Source organism: Sinohyriopsis cumingii, chromosome 1 (assembly GCF_028554795.1).
Source record: "Sinohyriopsis cumingii isolate HCF-2022 chromosome 1, ASM2855479v2, whole genome shotgun sequence".
Classification (NCBI taxonomy): Eukaryota; Metazoa; Mollusca; class Bivalvia; order Unionida; family Unionidae; genus Sinohyriopsis; species Sinohyriopsis cumingii.
This window is the reverse complement of record NC_142961.1, coordinates 81,660,348-81,681,007: the sequence shown is the minus strand read 5'-3', so window position 1 is coordinate 81,681,007 and position 20,660 is coordinate 81,660,348. Positions and strand designations below refer to the sequence as shown.

At 35.4% G+C, this 20,660-nt stretch overlaps 2 protein-coding genes across 9 annotated transcripts in view; one reads left to right on the top strand and one right to left on the bottom strand.

Moving 5' to 3' along the window:
* The window catches only part of LOC149807235 (multiple PDZ domain protein-like), a 453,425-nt gene extending 452,211 nt beyond the window's left edge, over positions 1-1,214 (bottom strand). For all 5 annotated transcript variants that reach the window (XM_089963870.1, XM_089963877.1, XM_089963884.1 and 2 more), the window contains exon 1: positions 1,171-1,214. The gene's annotated coding sequence lies outside the window, so the exon portion shown is untranslated. The remainder of the gene's footprint in view (positions 1-1,170) is intronic.
* A 106-nt stretch (positions 1,215-1,320) lies between these two features.
* LOC149807234 (transmembrane protein 234 homolog) lies at positions 1,321-18,594 on the top strand. Of its 4 annotated transcripts, XM_089963854.1 has the most exons (6): positions 1,373-1,524; positions 2,995-3,261; positions 3,626-3,777; positions 7,139-7,205; positions 10,254-10,346; positions 14,163-18,594. In XM_089963854.1, the coding sequence occupies exons 2-6, from the start codon at positions 3,246-3,248 to the stop codon at positions 14,225-14,227; spliced, it is 393 nt and encodes a 130-aa protein (XP_089819980.1). In that variant the 5' UTR covers positions 1,373-1,524; positions 2,995-3,245; the 3' UTR covers positions 14,228-18,594. The 4 variants fall into 4 exon arrangements, with proteins under 4 accessions (XP_089819987.1, XP_089819980.1, XP_089819967.1 ...); XM_089963861.1 differs by lacking the exons at positions 1,373-1,524; positions 2,995-3,261 and adding an exon at positions 1,321-1,366; XM_089963841.1 differs by lacking the exon at positions 2,995-3,261.
* The last annotated feature ends 2,066 nt before the right edge of the window (positions 18,595-20,660 follow it).

Below are 20,660 nucleotides of genomic sequence, written 5' to 3'. Positions count from 1 at the left end.
TGAGGCTGAAATGGTATGCAATCAGCATCATGGAGATGTGGGCATATTTTGGAATATACATCGTCATTTATGTGTGGATAATGACTGTTTTGAGAGGTACCACTCTCAACTTTGTAATATAAAGTGGAAATATATGGATAACACACTATACAAAGTAAGCTGTTTTTTATTTCACTGAAATCCAGCAAACACTAATGAAATAATATAAATATAACCATGTTTTCATTGTCAGTTTCTGTAGTCAGCCGTGATGATGCTCTAGTATTCAGCCTAGCAACCAGCCTCAGTAACTGATATGATAGCACTCAGCAGTAGTGAAACTGTACAACAGCTGTAGTAGCTAAAGGGTTAAAAACTGCTTTAAGTATTTCTCATTTAATATGCATCAGCTTGGTAGCTGAAGTCTGTAGTTTCATGACCCCAATCATATCTCCTATAGCAATATACATGTAATATTTGATTCTGGTAATTAACATAGATATTGAATGATACAGTATATAACACGATGGCAATTTGTGGACCCCAACTGACAAGCTAAAACAGGGTTTCACTATTTTTTGGCTCTTTAAAGCTGGTATGTGACAATAAAAATTTTGATCATTTTGAAGTTATACATTCACCATAGACAAAAACAAAATACAGAACTAAATTGAGCAAAATGTCTGGATGTGAAAAAAGATGGGTTCCTTATTTCTCAGCTAAACATTATTTAACATATAATGTTTAAAAAGTTAAACACTTATTTGTTGGTTTCAACTTTTTGTCACAATTTCATGCAGGAAAATCAGAATGAGACACTGACGTACCGCCCATTGGAATGTTAGGAATTTAAACCCAAGTTACTGTCTTTAATGATTACCTTTTGCTGATACCTGTGTGGCAAAATTATGAAAATTCAGTTACAACTAAGGACAGTTTAACGGCACAATGCAAAACTTTTGTCCACCAACCTGTACTCAGTGGCCACCCTACGGGCAACTTAAATCAGTGACTAATGCTCACAGATAAGACTTATATACCGCTGTCTTGCCCATAAAAGTCGAAACATCAGAATACATATATATATATACTTAAAAAAAATAATTGTTTACTGAGTATAACTAACTGAGAAATCAATATAATATATGTAAATAAATGCATGCAACTTTCATGTTTACAAACTTCACTTACAAGTAGAACAAACGGGTTAAAAGTGAACTTCCGTAAGCGCACGCACCTGCTACGCATTAACTCTTTATCACTTAGACGTATGAAACCTCAAGTGTTATTTGTTATTGGAGAAAAATAAGCGTTTCTGTGCACCAGATTAATGTACATGTCATTTACCGTTATTAACCCCAAAGCGATCGAGGAATGTACATGATGGGTTGGTGTTGAGTACTCCAGATTTATTGATAGCTTCCTCGTCGTCATTGTGTTGAATTAGTTTTTTTTTTTTTCTTCTTCTGAAATAGATTAGAATGAAAATGCCTGGCAATATCGCTAAATTTCCCCATTTCATCCAACTCGGGTTGTTTGTACCAGGTATCATTTTAAAGTAAAAAGGGGGGAGGGAGGTAGTCCTACAACGTAAGACACATCACCCAATATTTTTGTTTCCGGGAGGGGGGGTATGGCACTTAACTTAAACAAAAACAACATGTGCTATGTCTTACATTGATGGACTAGGGTAGGAGGGTGAAAACACGTAAAGTCTTGAAATTCCACCGTTACAGTATCTGCATAGTAGGCGTCAGCTAAAGGCTTTTTATTACTTAAATGAGAGATATGACATAATTCCCACCCCCATTCACAGGTGCTCGACGCGAGCTTGATGTTAAGAAAAAACAATCATCTAAAGGAAAAAAATCATACAGAGTGACAAAAATACCTTAGATTACCCCGATGACCCGTTTTGACATAGGACCCTCTCTATCATAATATATAAGAGAGAAGGTACGGAACTTCCAAATACTTCGCTCCACCCATGACCCTCGATTTCCTTCTGCTATTTCCGTCTTTAAAGGCACACGACTATATTATATGACTTGTTTTACTTCTGAGATATTTTTCTATCCATCAAGCCATCATTGACTTTTCTGCATTGTACCAAACTGAAGTTACGGGCTCCGAAACGTGCGATTTTCGTGAAGTTTTCCTTTGTGGACACTTCCATGCTCATCTGAAAACCGGTGACAAGAGCAATATGGACAATGTTTTCAACTCTATGGTGCATCCCTTCTTGAATTATAGAACAGCGGTAGATGCAAAATAAGTTTTTTACTTACCATTAACTCGATTCAACTTTAGGAATCCTGTTCCATGCAAGTATTATACACTGTCCTCTTCACTGCACAACACATTGTATACATGCATCTCTATTTTCAAAATAGGTGGCACTAACGTCAACGCCGAAATATGATTGGCTCAAAAGGTTATTCTTATTATCATAGGAGCAAGGAAGTGTCCACAAAGGAAAACTTCGCGAAAATCGCACGTTTCGGAGCTCGTAACTTCAGTTTGGTACAACGCAGAAAAGTCAATGATGACTTGATGGATAGAAAAATATCTCAGAAGTAAAACAAGCCATATAGTATGGTCGCGTGCCTTTAAAGAAGGAAATCGAGGGTCATGGGTGGAGCGAAGTATTTGGAAATTCCATACCTTCTCTCTTATATATTATGATAGAGAGGGTCCTATGTCAGAACGGGTCATCGGGGTAATCTAAGGTATTTTTGTTACTCTGTATGATTTTTTTACTTTAGATTATTATTATTTTTTAACATCAAGCTCGTGTCGAGCACCTGTGCCCCCATTATGGACTTATATTTATACAATAAAATTATGTCTTAGATTTCAAGTACTTACACCATAGGGATAAAAAGAAGAAATTGGACATAAACTTCATATTTAATTTACTTAGACAATAAAGTCATGGCATAGATTTTAAGTACTTCACTAAATATAACAATAATGGTTAAATACAGTAAATTCAGTGTGTTAATTTCCATCAAGAGTGACCTGGTGGACATTCCACATTATTGGTGAGAATAAAGGGGGCAGACATCAGAAGCAGGTTGGTGGTACATCATCACAACGAGGAGGCTGATCATGTCAAAATGTACCTGTCACACGCATCATGTTGAAATAATCTAGTAGCGCCTCAGCACCTGCCAGGGTATTCATGCACAGAAATCTCTTGCCTTCCATAACATCATCCATAGCGACAAAGGTCAACCCATCTAGCATCCCACAATAGAGCTGGAATGCTTCCTCATTCTGGTACAGGTTTTTGAATCTTATCTCTTGGATCTTCCTCTAAGTATTTTGGGTGAGGTGGAGAAGAATTTGGAATTTAACACGATGACAGAATGTTGGTTCTTGCCTGGATAACTGCTCATTCAGAGTCAGTGATCACAGAAGTTGAGTTCTTGACATTTCTCTAATACAGATCATAGTACATTCTCATAGCTTTACCTGAAGGTTTGGTTCTATCCACTAGTAGCATATACTTACCTGGAGGCTTGATTCTATTCTCAAGTATCACTTGGTTGCCTGTATTAAGCTTAGGTTTAAATGCCAGACTAATGGTAACTTTGCAGGAAAGGTTTGGTTTTTATACATGTATTTACATTTCTATGTTCAGGAACCCCATTCTGGTTGATAGTGGTGGCAGTTCTTTGGGGCGCGACAAACCCTTTCATCAAGAGAGGTAGTAAGGGGGTAGAGCAGATTCAAAGAGATAATGCAATCCAGCAGTTCTTGGCAGAGTTATGGTTTCTAGTAAGCACCTGGAAGGTAAACATGGACAGCACTTCCTGATTATAATGCTGTTTTGGACAGTGCCCCCTTGTTATAATACTGCTTATGGAAAGCATTTCCTAATTATAATGCTGTCTGTAAACAGTAATTCCTCATTGTAATGCTGTCTATGGACAGTTCATTGTTATTATAATGCTGTATTTTGAACCACAGAGAATACTATACAGTCAGACTACCTTGTAAAGAAATACATGATACATATAATTTTATAGCCACTTACCCATCCTCTGACAGGAAGCATGTTATAATGAAGGGCCTTATAGTGAGGGAGTATTGTATACAGGCCTATGATGTTATGTATGTTTAATTTGCATTGTTTGTTGCTTTTTTTCATTATTGTTTTTTTTATATTTCATTACATGCTATTGTAATGTAACAGTGTATGTTGAACTTGTCCACGATTAAGTTCATCTCTGCTTGACCTGAATTGACTTTTTCCTGTAAACAACTAGTACATAGCTAAATTATTCACTATACATATGGGTTTAAAATCAGAATTATTATTAACTGAAGTAAATATGTTTATTTAGGTCTGAGTCTAGGTTTTGGAATTTCCTTAGCAGGGATGGTCCTGGCTTTTAAAAAGCTGTCGCCAAAAAAATCACCAACCTCAATATTCTGTCGCCAATTTTCAAAAATTGTCGCCAGAACAAGTAGTGTACATTTTTTCAAGTGTTAATTTAGTCTATTAATGTAACAGGCAATGAAAATTACAAAAGATGGGTTAGTTAATACTCTAATTACAACAAGCATTAACAAAATGTTACAAAGTGTTACATGAAGATCCGTCGCGATTTTAGGGCTGCCCACTTGTTGAATGCAGTTTCAAAGTCTAATTTTTCACATCTGTACATGCTGATTCTTATTAAATTCTCGAGAGATGAGATGCAGAGTTTATTTCTGATGTCAGTTTTTATGAGGTTCATCATACTGAATCCATGTTCACAGTCTACAGTGCTGACAGGTGACACCAGTAGTCTCTCAGCAGCCCCCCCCCCCCCCCCATGGCTAGCTTCACAAAGCTTGTAGTGAATTGCTTCCTAAATCCCAAAAATGATCACTGAATGCTGTATAAATTTTCTCGACAAGCAAAATAGGATTTCCATTCCCACAAATGAAACTTACATGAGTCAACACCTGGCAATATTGGACCGTATATATAAGCATAAATTCACACCCAATTTAGGGATTCTTTCACTCCTGTATTTTGAGAAATAAATAATTATTATTAATTATGCAAAACTGTTTTTTTTTTTTTTTTTTGCTATTTCTTGTTGCGGAGTTTAAGTCTCTGCAGCCGTAACACAGATTGATGGCAATAGGAAAAGATCAATGAGTAAAATGCTGTACTGGCGACAGATATAATTGTGATTGAGATTTTTTTCATTTGCTTTGTATTTATACTCAGTAGTCGGTACTTCAAAGGTTATCAGTTTTCTATGAAGGTTCAACAAAACTATTGTATTGGTATATGTAAAACAAAAAAAAAAAAAAAAACAACAACAACAACAGAAGGATTAGCCATTCAATTAATTGTATCTGTTCTATTCGTGTCTTCAGAAGCGGTCAGTTGTAGGTATAGTTCGGTAGCGTGATTGACTGTAACACAGCATACAGTACTTCGCTCAGATGTCAGCATAAGCAGATTATGATGTAAGAATGCACTGTAAAGATGGGGTTGTCAATACGAACAAAGGATCGTTTGTGTAACAGATCGATTCCAATGCATTGCTTAGTCAAGTTTGTGGCTTCCTTTCATTCTCCCTTTTAATTTATCCAGTCCAAATCCATGATTGTATGTACAAATTAAATAACCAAAAAGTCTGTCGCCAAAAAAATCGCCAGATGGGATATTTTTGTCGCCAATAAGGAAAAGAAATCGCAATTTGCGACACTGGCGAAGCCCAGGACGATCCCTGCCTTAGTGTATTTGACATAGTCCAGGTTCTGTTTTCTAATAACTAATATTTATATTTTATAAATATCAGGATTATTCTAGAAGGTTATCTTCCATTAGGTAATGTTTTTGCATTTTTAGAAAATGCTAATTGTGACCTGAGGTCAAGTAGAGAACTATATAATCTTGTAACTAAAAGGGTTTTTCACTTTCAAGTTGTATTATATGTTGTGTCCAGTATTTCATTTTCTGGGCTGGAATTTTATTTCATCAAATTATGGAATTCAAGTGAATATTTTCTTTGGAAATACAACAGTGCTCTGATAAAATTCTTGGACAGAGACATTTTCTGGAATTTATAGTGAATTCAAAACTGGAATTATATTACTGTGATTCAACAAAAGGCTGTTGGCAGATCAATACTCTACAAGCTACCATAGGCACATCATAACCTTCAGCTTTGGATTTATTTTGGATTTCTATTAAATTTTATTGAGGACTTTAAATTATTAGTACTTGTGTCTGTAATTCTATGATTATTTTGAGATTTAATTTGAAATACCGCACAGACACATCATCACCTTCAGCTTTGGATTTATTTCGGGCTTCTATTGAATTTTATTCATGACTTTAAATTATAAGTACCTGTGTCTGTAATTCTATGATTATTTGGGATTAAATTCATAATTTATGTTCCTTTTTATTACATTTTTACTTTGTATTCTGGGGAACTAAATTATTTGTTGAATTTTACAAAGATTGTTGCATTTCACTCTTTTCTGTTATTTATTTTAAGAGCATAGACTTGTAACAAGAATTTAGATGAACTGTTCTAAAGACTACTGGCTGACATTTGTACAATTAGAAATCATTGAACATTTTAACTGATGTAAGATTTTCATATTCTGACAAATTTCTTATGCTAGACATTGCTGTTTTTTGTAATTAGTTTTCTGTTCAATTATGTATGGAGAATAAGATCTGGCTTATATTAATAGATTTCAAATGGATGTATTATATTTAATAATTGCCAACCAGAATAATATAACTGGAATGGGCCAATTGCCTTAGCTTGGATAGCTCAAGTGGTAGAGTACTCATCTAGTGGTAGAAAGATTCCAGGTTCAAATCCTGATCTGACTCCAAATGTTTCCCCAGTGATATTTGTTGGTAGTGGTGGGATCATACAATAATGACCGGTCATACTTGTAAAGAGCTTGACCTTCATTAACAGGTCAGAATTTTATCAATTAATGAAGGCATGAGGATGCCTCATTAAAAGCAGGGGGAATGTGTTACAGGTGCATTGGCTGAGATTGTTCATGTGCCCATCTAGAGTTAAGTATGTCCCTTTGTTTGAACCCTAATATGGCTGAAAATTGTATTCCTGTGATACTTCATAACTTCTATGCAATATGGTACATTTGTTTCTTTTTTCAGTACCTTCTGCCATTTCTACTGAATCAGACTGGTTCTGTCATTTACTACATCACCCTTGCATCAGCAGGTATCAAATGCATGCATGGTCCATGTCACATTTTTACATCCAATTTTTGAAAATATTTTAAAAAAGACTCTACTAGTCTAATGAAATGTATAATTTTATTCACATATTTGCAGCAAGTGACATTTATTCAAATGTTGATTCAGTGGATTCATTAGTACCTTGATCCAATATTGATGCTTTTTATAAATCAAGATTTGTTGTTTATGGCACTTTTCTAAGATTTAGAACATATAACAGATCCATGTAATGTGAATTTTAAGACATAGGTAGCACATTTCCAGTAGCAATACCATCACTGTAACAGTTGATGTTAAGGTGCTGTGGTAATGTGTTTTGAAAATGACATCTTGTCTACATCAGCAGCTGTGTGTAACTGAAGTTTGAGATCTTATTACTTTATGTCAAAATTGTGTACATTGATAAGCATGGGATCAAATATTTTATGTCAAAAATGTGTACATTGATAAGCATGGGATCAAATATTTATGTCAAAAATGTGTACATTGATAAGCATGGGATCAAATATTGTGTCAAAAATGTGTACATTGATAAACATAGAATAAATAACATTACTTTTGTTCACAGTTATGTACATTGATAAGCTAGAAGTTCCTATCTTTTCAGCATAAGTTAAAAGCTGATGTAAAGAATTTGAAGTCACACATTATTTACATGTGCTTCCAGGTTCATCTGAAACTTAAAATAATAAAACTCAGAATTTTAAGTTCCTGTCTTGTCTGTGTAAGCAGTAAATTATGTAATTAATTTGCATTCTCACATCAAAGCCTTTCAGATTTACTCATTGGATGCCCATCCCAAAATGGCCACAATACTAAAACTAGAAACACATAAATGACTTCTTTTCATGCACTGCTTAACATAATTTGACAGAAAGACATCTACTGTTGGAGGCATTTGGGTTTATTCAAATGATCAAGAAACATTTAAGCAAACTTCTTAACACTTTGCTTGACAGAATTTGACCAAATTTGGACAAAAAGTATCATGGCATACCAATCTGGGATCAAATATGGCTGACATTACTAAAACTTGAATTATCAACATGGATTCCAGTAGAAGACTTTTCTGACATCCATTGTGTTCAAAACAGCAAACAGATAATTTGAAAATATTTTATTGCTAAAGAATATCAGAGATAATTTATACACTTAACAGTTACAAGGAAGGATGGTCTTATCTTGACTTCCTGGAAATTTGTTGTGGTCAAAAGATCATCAGTCCTGTCAAGGGACTTTTGTTTATGACGTATACTCTCAATTCTTTTCTTTTATGAGGTTATTATAGTGGCTTCCCAATGGGATGGCCAGTTTTAGGTCATCCATTATCCTTTATCTGATATCCATCCATCCATCCAGTAGAACAAGTTTATTATCATTACTCCTAATAAAGTATTTGAAGGATTGCCATGAAACTTTGCACACATACCATTTCATCCCAAGATGGTGTTGGTCCAAAATGAAAATTGTGCTGCTCAGAAATCCAGCATATAACAGCAGTCATCTTGAAAATCTCATCAAATGGATGGTCATCGTGGTTTTCACTGAAAATCTTATAATGTCTAGTTGGTCCCATAACAATGTTGACAGTCAGATATCTAATAGGGCCACCACAGCAGCCATCTTTGTGTTTTCACTAAGGGGCCAGAAGACTTCTTATGATGGCTGGTTAGTCCTAAATGAAAATGGTTTCACTCAGATATCCAGTATGGCCACCACAGCAGCATCTTGAAAATGTTATTGCTCCTTTTTAAGAATGGATCATGATATAAACATTGGGTTTTCACTAAAGGATATTTTATGATGACAATCTGATGTCCAGTATGGGTGGCACATCAGCCATCTTGAAAATTGTTTGATCACATTATCTAATGGCAGTTCCAGTAAAACATACTGGTCCCAGAAAAGGCACTTTCACCATGGTGTAGCCATTTATTTTCATGTCAACTATTTGAGTAATTAGAATACACATACATATATAAAACACTGCCTACCCTGGGTACCCTGTATGTTTAAATGGAACAGTCCTGAGTGGAAAGTTACAGTAACATGGTTTTCACTAGAGGACTTCTTATGATGTCTTATTGGTCCTAAATGAAAATGGTTCAGCCCAGACATCCAGTATAGCCAGCACAGTGGCCATCCTGAACATTGTGTTATTGCTATTCCACCTTAATGGATGGACATATCAATATGGGTTTGCTATTCTAAAAAATATAATGATGTCTAGTTTGTTCTGAATGGAAATGGGGCTGATCTGATATCCAGGTTTCACCAGAAGACTTCATACCATGCTAGTTGGCCTTAAATACAAAATCTGATATCCAATATGGTCACCACAGCCAGCATTATTAAAATCTCATTGCTACTCTTTTTACATGGAACATTACATCAGCATAATGTTTTAACCAAAAGAATTTTTATGATGTCCTGCTGGTGCTAAATAGAAATAGTGACAATCTGACATCCAGTGTGGACTCTATGACAGCTATCTTGATAACCTTGTTATTGCTATTATTAAATCGAAAGTCATATCGACATGGGATTTTTGCCAGAAGACTGATTATGATATTTAATTAGTCCTGAACGAAAATGATGCTGATCTAACCCTAAATATGGCGGCCACAATAAACACATTGAAAATCTTGTCGTAAATGGTTTTTCATATGGTGTTTTCACCATAAGTCTTCTAATGGTGTCTGGTTTGTCCTGAATGAAAATGGTGCCAATCTTACATCTAGTGTGGCCATCACAGTGGGTAACTTGAAAGTATTCTTACTCAAGAATATCAGAGATGGTTGCAACATCAGCAGTTCAGCATCAGCAGTTAAAAAGAAGAATTAGTCTCTTCGTGTATGCCTAAAGATTCTTTTTAAACAGTAGAACATCATTCACTTCAAGGGACTATTGTTTTATGAGGGTAGTAAACTACCATCCTTTTTTTCTGTGAATGATTTTCAAGCATGCCATCTAATTTCTTAGAGTAGTATCCTAGCTTTCCTTAATTTCTGTGAGTAATATCCTTTTTCAGAACTATCACTGGCTGTACCAATCACCAATTCACTGACCTTTCTGTTCACATCTCTCTCTGGACTGGCTATGGGAGAGAAGATACAAGCCTGGGGTAAATAAGCATTATTTATTTTTCTTCATTTCTACAAAATTTTTATCATGCGTCTTCTGCATGAATTAGTTCCTTTTAAATAAATTAAAACATTGATACTGGACTTCCCCATTATATGTTATATGGACTGACATATTCAGACCTGCCAACCCTCATGTTTTTGTTATGAATTTCATGACTCTCTATAGTGATTCATGGATTCACACAACATGCAGAAAAGTAATGAATTACCCAGTTTTTACTAGGCTTAAATTAGGACTAAAATATATTTTATCCCATTATGTGCTAGACATGATATCAGCATTGGTCACTGCTGCAAATAACGTTCCCATACTGCTATATATCCAGTTGTTACAGTTTGCCCTGTAGTTAGCATTTTAAAGTATTTAATCTAATTTAATTAACTAATTTAATCTATTTAATCTAAAGTATTTAGAACAAAAGTTTTAAACTGGATTTTGTTTTTAAAGCACATGTACATACTCATAGCAATTGTAATTTTTTTTAAATAAACACTAAAGGAAGACAGCTTTTTTGAGTGTAGGAATTTTTTAGATATTGAAAGATTAGCATATATAATAATCTGCTTGAGTTTATATTTTCCCATGCATTCTCCAACACCAATAATCGATAACTGTTTGATGTCTCATCTTCTCGATTAATACCATTTCATAATTTGGCTACACCACAGTTAAAATGTTTCCACCTCCAAGGAAAAAGAAATGTATTCTACAACATGTGAAGTACAGATTGGAATACACCAACAATTGGCTTTGCATTCAGCCATCATACATTGGTGTACATTATGCTCTTTATACACAAAGGTTCTATAGATTTTAGAATTGGGAATGTGCACAGTGGATCGTATCGTTGCTTACAATTTACCTGTCATACATGTACTACATAATAATATAGTACATATATGACAGGTAAATTGTAAGCAACGATATGAGCCACTGATGTTTTTCACAAAAAGTGGAATAATACTATATATTATAATATAGTACTTGCATGACAGGTAAACTTTTGGCAGTGATATGAACCCCTGTGGACCTGTGGCAATGATGATGTGAAAAAGCACACTGCTAGCAAAAAGCACATAAAAGGTTAAGAGCACCCAGCAGATTTCAGCCCTGGAATACCTTAAGTCTTCAACTGAAGACCTGCAAGCCACCATTTCTGAAGCATTGTTTGTGAGTTTTCTTGCTGAACATAACCTGCCTTTCTCTGTCTGAGATCAGCAGCATTGACAGTCTTTAGGGCCTCATTAGGTGCTGAAAATTTGCAACAATTTTAGTCACCAAGATCAACCACCAGGCAAGTAGTCTGAACTGTTGTGAAAAACAAATTTAAAATAGCCCAATTAAGGAAGTCCATATCTGCCACAGCATCATAATAGGACAAATATCATGAAGTTTGTGTATATTAGTAAATTTGGCAGCACATAAATTTGTACTTTCAGTTAGTGTAAATAATGTTTTTATTTGGGGATTTTCATATAATGTAGTACTGACCATCAAAGTGGATGGAACTTGTGTAATGGTATAATTTTGTACAAATTGTGTTCAAAACTCACTCATTTTTATACCTCTTTTCACTAGTTGCAAGTCTGAAAGGTTGGCAGCTCTGATTATTGTTCAACAGAATTACTATTAATTGTTGTTGTTGTGGGGTTTAACACCATTTTTCAGCACAAGATAGTTCAAGTCTAGGATTCGGCCAATCTGGGTATGTGAGAAAGCTTGCCAGTAGCTTCTTGTGGGTCGGTAGTTCTTCCCGGGGTTTTCCCAGGTTCTTCCTCCACCATTAATACTGGCCGCCATGCATAGCCTATCGTGTGCTGAAGAATGGCGTTAAACCCCACAACAACAACAACATTACAATATATGGTTCATGCAGTATCATGAAAGATACTAGAATAGACGATTTTTTTGTTTGCTGGTTTTTAAAACTCAAACATAAATTAATCGAGTCAAATATTCATAGGTTATATTTTAATTGACCCCTAAGACATGTAGTGACAAGGTTGAGATTACTTGCCTGTAACATTGACCCCTGTTGTTTGAATGCTTGTACACTCATTTATTCTTGATCTATTGTGAGGACATCAATGGAGAATTTTACATTATACTGAGATACCCTCTTAAAACATTTGTTATTATTACAGGTTCATTTTTTTAAAGATATTTTTGTAAAGAGCTTGCATCTAATGTATGGCAGAGGTCTATTGATTTTGGGATCAAAAGGTAAAAGGTCAAGGTCATTATGGCCATAAAAATGCAGGGTTGCTTCATACATTTTTTTAATAGAATAAATGCTTTGACAAAACTTGTTGGAGGGCATGCACTTCGGTTAGAAAATGAAAAAAGATTATTGTGTCTGAAGGTAATGGGTAATGTTTTTGGTACGCCTGTTAATACATGGCTTCTGAACAGTAAGTTTATTTCAAGACTGCAGATTTTGACAAATGGTACATGTCATTGAATGTAAGTGGTCAGTAATCTCATAGGTCAGCAATGCCTTACTAGTACCTACACGAAAACATGGGGCAGGTGTGCCATTCCTGATATTCTTGTTTTAATTCCAGCAGTCTGTTAACAGACGTGTAAATATATATACACATTCATTGAAAGACATATAAAACATGCATACACATCCATTAAGAGGCATATAAACATACATACACATGTATTAACAGGTATATAAGCATACATACACATCCATTAGCAGGCATATAAACATACATGTTCATTAACATGCATATAAACATACATACACATCCATTAGCAGGCATATAGACATACATACACATCCATTTGCGTGCATATAAATATACACTTCCATTAGGAGGCATAACAAAAAACTCACACAGACACATTCATTAATGGGCATATAAACATACACCTCAAATAACAGGCATGTAAGCATACATACATATATTTACACATAAAGATAGTTGAAATATTAGTTCGTCAAAGAACTTTTTTTCCAATCAAAACTCTTGGCTGTTGGAAGGAAAAAGCAGCATCTCAATATAAAGGTTTGTTTGAGCCATATAGTTAATACAACATTTATTTTCCCCTTTAGATTTCACCTTTGACCACTCGAGAGGACTAGTGGTTAGAGCGTCCACCTTGGACGCGGGAGGTCATGGGTTCGATTCCCGGCCGAATCATACCAAAGACTTACAAAAATGGTACTAACAGCTGCTTCGCTTGGCGCTCAGCATTAAGAGGTTAGTGTTAGGACTGGTCGGCCTGGTGTCAGGATAATGTGACTGGGTGGGACATCATGCTGCATGTCTGCGGCATGATGTCTCAGTGCTAGGCATCACTATAAATTGCCACACTGTAGACATCATAGCGATATGACTGAAAAATTGTTAAATCTACGTTAAAAATCCAGATCACAAACACAGATTTCACCTTTAGGGACAAAAATGCAAGCCGCTCCAGTGGCCTAGTGGTTAGAGTGTCCACCTTGGATGCGGGAGATTGTGGGTTCATTCCCCAGCCAAGTCATACCAAAGACTTATAAAAATGGTAGTAACAGCTGCCTCACTTGGCACTCAGCATTAAGAGGTTAGTGTTAGGACTGGTCAGGATAATGTGACTGGGTGGGACATCATACTACATGTCTGCGGCATGATGCCCCAGTGCTAGACATCACTATAAACTGCCACACTGCAGATATTGTAGTGATATGACTGAAAATATGTTAAAGCTATGTTGAATATCCAAATCGAACACACACACACATATACACACAAAATGCAAAAATATTTTCGCTCACCATTTTATTCTTTTTCTTTAACAGAGACCTTAGCTGGAATGGTTTTGGTGGTCTGCGGAGTATTACTCTGTGTACTTGACAAAATATGAAATCCAGACCTTTGTACCACAGAGAATTTGAAGAATGTAATTCACTCCAGCTGGTGGCATACTCGTCTTTTCCAAAAATATGAATGAAGAACTAGTCAGACAGAGTTTTTTGCCTGGTTACTCCTATGGAAGCTTCAGTGAGACAGCATATGGCAGTGAGGATAGAATGGTTCATAGAACAGTATAATGCAGTACACCTACTGATTTGTTCCAGACTGATCCCTGAGATAAAACAAGAACTAATCCATGGGTGAGAACAGAGAACAAGAATAGCTTCCTTCTTATTTCTTAAAGACACACAAGAATAAGTGTTCCAAATACCTCATGATTGTCAATCAATGAGAATCATTGACAGTGATCAGCTTGACAGTCATCTTATGGTAAAAGGGAAGATCCAAAGGACTGAAGAGAAAACTTTGGCTAAGGCAGAAAGTACTCATGGTTCCATAGTTAAAAAAGTTGCACAAAGGACTGAACAAAAAGCCATTTGGCTAGGATAAAAAACTCATGGTTCTGTGGTAAAAGAGACAAACAGGACTAAAGAAAAAGCCATTTAGCTACGGCAAAAAAAAGCATGGTTCCATGGTAAAAAAAGACACTCAGTGACCAAGAAAAAGCCCTTTGGCAAAGGCATAAAGGATTCATGTTTCCAGCATCCAAATAACACTCAAGTTGATATCACCCTGGACCAAATTGCATCTGAGCTGACTAAAAGCAGTATTACAGAGATTAGGTAGCACTGCTGCTGTGGCAGTTCTGATGTAGAGATCAGACAGTGCTGCTGTCACAGTTGTATCCAGCGTGTAATCAGTTAGTACTGTATGTTATACATACAGTTGTATCCATATTGTAATTAATTTATATTGTATGTTATACATACAGTTGTATCCAAATTGAAAGTTGTTGCATGAATGTGATGTTTAAGACAATGATGACTAATTGTTTTAATATGTGCATCCACTGAATGTAGATCTGTCAACCATTCTGATTTAATAAATCCTAGTTTTGACCTCAAAATTATTCTAATCTTTTGTTGGTTTCTGATTTTCAGGTTAGGTATCATTTTATGTAGGTGAACTGTAATCACTGGTAAATCTGGGACATAAAATGCTTCTGATGTCTGATGGTAAATCATTTATCATACTTAAGAATCTGTAGGATCAATACTATGTGATTTTCACATATATAAATATTTTTTCTATTATGTCCCATTCCTTGACATTAAATAATGGAAGACTGGCATGTAATGAATCGTTTCATGGTATACTGGATTCCCTTAAGCCAAATAATATTTCTGGTCCTATATTTGTTTGTTCTTCAAGTTCTTATGTATATCTGTGTTTTTAACTCCAGTACATATTTTTCTTAAATCAAATTTTTGTAAGTTTTATTCATGGCTGTAAATTATACAAATTATCTTTAGTTGGAATTTGCTTACATGACAGGGTCTGAGAAGAGCACAAAATTACATAGGTTCTATAAATGATTCTTACCTATGTGTTAACAATTACTATCAATAATAAGACTTAACGATGACTTTGGGTTAGTTTCTCATTGGCTGATGGTGTTTGGATAGTTCTGGAAGAATTCGGTAACTTCCAATTGACTAGTCTAGATCACATGAAATGCAAGTTCGATATAAATTGAGTAGTTTGATCCGTCAGGTGTAGGTATGTTTTGAAATAATCATGATATAAAGTGTATATAAGGAGAGAACTGAACAATCAGATTCATTCCTATTTAACTGGTTTCTTGTGTTCCTGTTGTAAATCTGCAGACATGTTTTATATTGTACTTAGATATTATTAGAGAGGAAAAATGTTTGTTTGGACTGTTCAGTAGAAAGTGCTCATTATTTGGTCTTTAATATTCTGGAACCATTGTGAATTATTCAATGAATTCTGGATGCCACCATTTTGACATGGTTCTTGGCAGTCCAGTACAATTCTGGTTTTGAATTTTTACAGAACTTTTCATTAATTTGGTATTTTATAGAATTTTGTCAAGATTATTATGTATTTACTTAATAATACTCTAAAGTTCCTATAAAATTTTGATTTATAACTTTGATAATGAAATTGCTTGTTAAGTTTTACTTAAATTGTCGATGATGATATGAATCCTGTGTTTTCAAGAGTGCTTTGATACAGATTAAACATGTTTGCTCCAGTTAAAAACTGTGCAGTCAAGTCTTAGAATCAGCTTGTAATAAACCAGTTTGCACTGGTTTCATCCAGGATTGGTTTGAACATGATTGAAACCATTTGAATCGGGTCAGACTGGTTAAAACCTGTTCAAATGAGTCTTATAAAATTGGCATGTAATAAACCTGTTTTAACTGTTTTCAACTAGTTTCAACCAGTTAAGACCAGGCCTTAAGCCATAAAGTCAGCTTGTAACAAACTGGTTTGAACTGGTTTTTAACCTGGATAAACTGGTTTCAGCTGGCCTAAGACTGGTTGAACCAATTGCAACTGGTCAAAACCTGTGCAATGAAGTCATAAGCAATAACATCAGCTTAGAATAAACCGGTTTCAGCTGGTTTTTAACAGTGATATACAAGTTAAAACTGGATTAAAATGGATGGAACCAGCTTGAACTAGATTCAACCCTTTTTTAACCAGTTAAAATCGGTCAAAACCTGTCCAATCGAGTTTGAAGCAACAAAATTGACTTGGAATAAACAGGTTTGAAATGGTTTTGAACCAAGTTCAATCTGGTTCAAACCAGTTCCATCCGATTTAAACCAGTTCATCCAGGTTCAAAACCAGTTCAGACTGGTTCAGCAAGCTGATTTTATGGCCGAAGACTCAACTGCTGACGTTTAGACCAGTTCAAACCAGATCAATCCAGTTCAGACTGGTTCGATCCACTTCAACAGTACACACCAGTTTATCCTGGTTCAAAGCCAGTTAAAACCAGCTTATTACAAGCCACTGTTATTGACAAGGACTCGATTGCACAGGTTTTGAAAGGTTCTAAGTGGTTCAAACCAGTTCCATCCATTTCAAACCAGTCATTCCTGGTTCAAAGTCAGCTGAAACCAGATAATTACAAACCAGTGATATTAAGTCTTGATTGCACAGGTTGTGACTGGTCTTAAGCGGTTCAAACCGGTTCAGTCTGTTCACACTGGATCCATCCATTTCAAATCAGTTTATCCAGGTTCAAAACCAGTTTATCCAGGTTCAACTTGGTTGTTTGCAAGCAGATTTCATGGCTGAAGACCTGATTGGGCAGGTTTTGACTGGTTCCATCCAGTTCAGGCCAGTGTATCCTGGTTCAAAACCAGTTCAAACCGGATTATTACAAGCAGATTTTATTTATTAAGATTGCACAGATTTTGGAAGGAAACGGTTCTGTCCATTTCAAAAAAGTTGATCCAGGTTCAGAACCAGTATCGTACAAACTGATTTTATAGATTACTGGTAAGTCTCAATTCCACAGGTTTAAACCAGTTCAATCAGGTTCAGTTAGTTTCAAACCAATTCAAACCAGTAGATCCATGTTAAAAAATAGTTCAAACTGGTTTATTACACACCGATTTTATGGTGTCAGACTACATTGGACAGATTTGACTGGTTTAAACTGACTCAAACTGGTTCAATCCATTTCATACCAGTTCAAGCCAGATTATCCTGGTACAAAAGCAGTTCAAACAAGATTATAACAAGCCAATGTTATTGATTAGTAATCGATTTATCCTGGTTCAAAACCAGTTAATTTTTTTAAATTACAAGCCGATTTTAAGGATTAAGACTCGATTTCTCAGGTTTTGACCAGTTTAAATCTGTTGAAATCAGTTCAATCCAGGTTGCAAACCAATTCAAACTGTTCTTTATACAAACTAATTTTATGGTTTAAGATGCGATAGGGCAGGTTTTGAATTCTTCATTCCAGCTCAGATAGGTTCCATCCATTCCAAACCAGTTCAAAACAGCTTTTCTGCTTCAAAACCAGATCAAACCAGTTTACTACAAGCCAATTCTATGGACTGAGACTCAATTGGACAGGTTCTTACTGGTTTAACCAAATTCAGAGCTGTTAAGTCTGGTCTAAACCAGTTCCATCCATTTCAGACCAGTTCTAACCAGTTTATCCTGGTTCAAAAGCAGATTTTGTGGTTTAAGATGCAATTGGCCAGGTTTTGTCTGGTTTAAACTGGTTGAAACCAGTTCATTCTGTTTCAGACTGGTTCCATTTCAAACCAGTTTATCCAGGTTTCAGGACCAGTTCAGACCTGTCTATTACAGGACGATTTTGAAGATTAAGACTCAAATGATTAGATTTTGACTGGTTATTATTTTGAAAAAGTTGTTCAAATTTGATTCCTATATAATACCCAATAAAACATCTATTTAATTGGATTCCTCTTGAATGTGTTTATCACTACAGCTAGAACAATCACTAAAATTATCAAAGTTTCAAACACTTCAGTTTTAGTGGGCGATTTAGTCAGAGACTACCCTTTTTTGCACCATATTATATAAATTTGTCTTTTCTTTTTCTCATACGCTTCACCAAGTTATTGCATTGTATTTCTAATGTCACTCTTAAGTTAATTCATTGATCAGGGTGTATTACATTTGCCTTTGAAAATGCGTATAGCATCTTTTGAGCTTCTTTGATAAATTGATATGATTCACTCACACGATACAGTGAATGAGGTTTCTCTGTCACAGACTTTATTTCACTGTCTTTTGGTAGTTTAATACCATTTCTAGAGACCTCAATAGATTACCTCAAAATATTATCTGGAATACAATTAATGTAAGCATGTGAGGTTTTGCAGTCAACATATATGCAGTTCAAATCAGTTTCTTATATGATTCAAAGATAATGCATGCCACATACCCGTTAATAAATCCACCTTACAATCATCAGTTAAATGATCATCTAAACTCAACATTAATGGGATCGAAAAATGATTTGATAAATTGTTCATGGACAATCGGATTTAATTTATCATCATGTGTATATAAATCACCTATTATTTCAGGAAACTTACTCCTCTCATAATAGAAATAGAAATAATTCCATGGATATTTTCTCCGATATTCTGGTTCCGTTATGTATTTCTTTTCGTCGGTGGAAAAATCATCCAACGTTGGTTCTGATGGCCCATGATACTCTGGCAGGATTTCATGCCAACCTAAAACAGATCTGATTAATGATTGATAAATATCTACAATGTAATCTGGAGAATTTATTTCAATCGTAGCCAATAATGTTGGTTCATGAACTGAAAAAGCTATTTTAGCTTCTTTTCCGATTACTGATTTGATTCTCCATTGAAATTCATCATTGATTTGTTCGATCTGATAACTCCCTGTAGGAATAGAAACAACTAACCAGTCGGGAGTTCCATCATCTTTATTTTTATTTGCAAATACAAGTGAATTATTCGCCTGTAATCCACCAAATGATTTTGATCTGATATTTGGCCAACTGTAATATACTCGTAACTGTGCTAGTGCAATTTCTTTCACTGAAATTGCAGTTGGAAGGTTAACACTAAATTCTGGATTAATTGAATTTACTGATATCATTGTTGTTTTTGTTGGAGTCATATTCATTACAATTTGTTTTAGTAGCTCGCTTGGCGATGTCACTGTTTTTTAAATCCTGATTTTCTAAATCAATCACTGTCATTGGTTTTTTGTAGATTTTGATCATCTCCGTGAACTCAAAACTGATATTTTTTCATCACTAAGGCTCGTGGATAATAACGAGGATAATTTGGGGTATGCTAACTTCGCTGTGTGTAATTTTATTATATAATTATGCAATTTTGCATTTGTGCACGTACATATTTTTTTTGCAATGATATTGAGAATACCGGCAATCGTTGTTGTAGTTGAAGCACAAATTGATGCAACTACTGGTGCCATCAGTGTTATTGTTGATAATAACATGCTGGTTCCACCAATAACAGCACACGCTGAATAAACAATTATGTCAACAATAACTACACGTCTGCGAGATTTCTTTATTTTTGCTGTATACTGTTCGACGGTATCTTTTAATCTTGTTTGCCATTCACGTCCTTGATTGGTTTTTTTTGGTTGGTTTTTGTGGGGTTTAACGCCATTTTTCAGCACACGATAGGCCATATATGGCGGCCAGTATTAATGGTGGAGGAAGAACCCGGGAAAACCCTGGAAAGAACCACCGACCCACGAGAAGCTACTGGCATGCTTTCTCACATATCTACATTGGCTGAATCTGAGACTCGAACCGGCGCAGACAGAGGTGAGATGGCAGTGATCCGTAACGGCGAACGCTTTAGACCACTCGGACACTCGGGGCCCCAACGTCCTTGATTGTACCTGAATTTTTTAACATGCTCATTATATTTTACTTAGTAACCAATTAAGGTGTTTCAGCCACAAATTCCAGACACACCAGTAAGACGCTGCAGTTAATTTCTTAT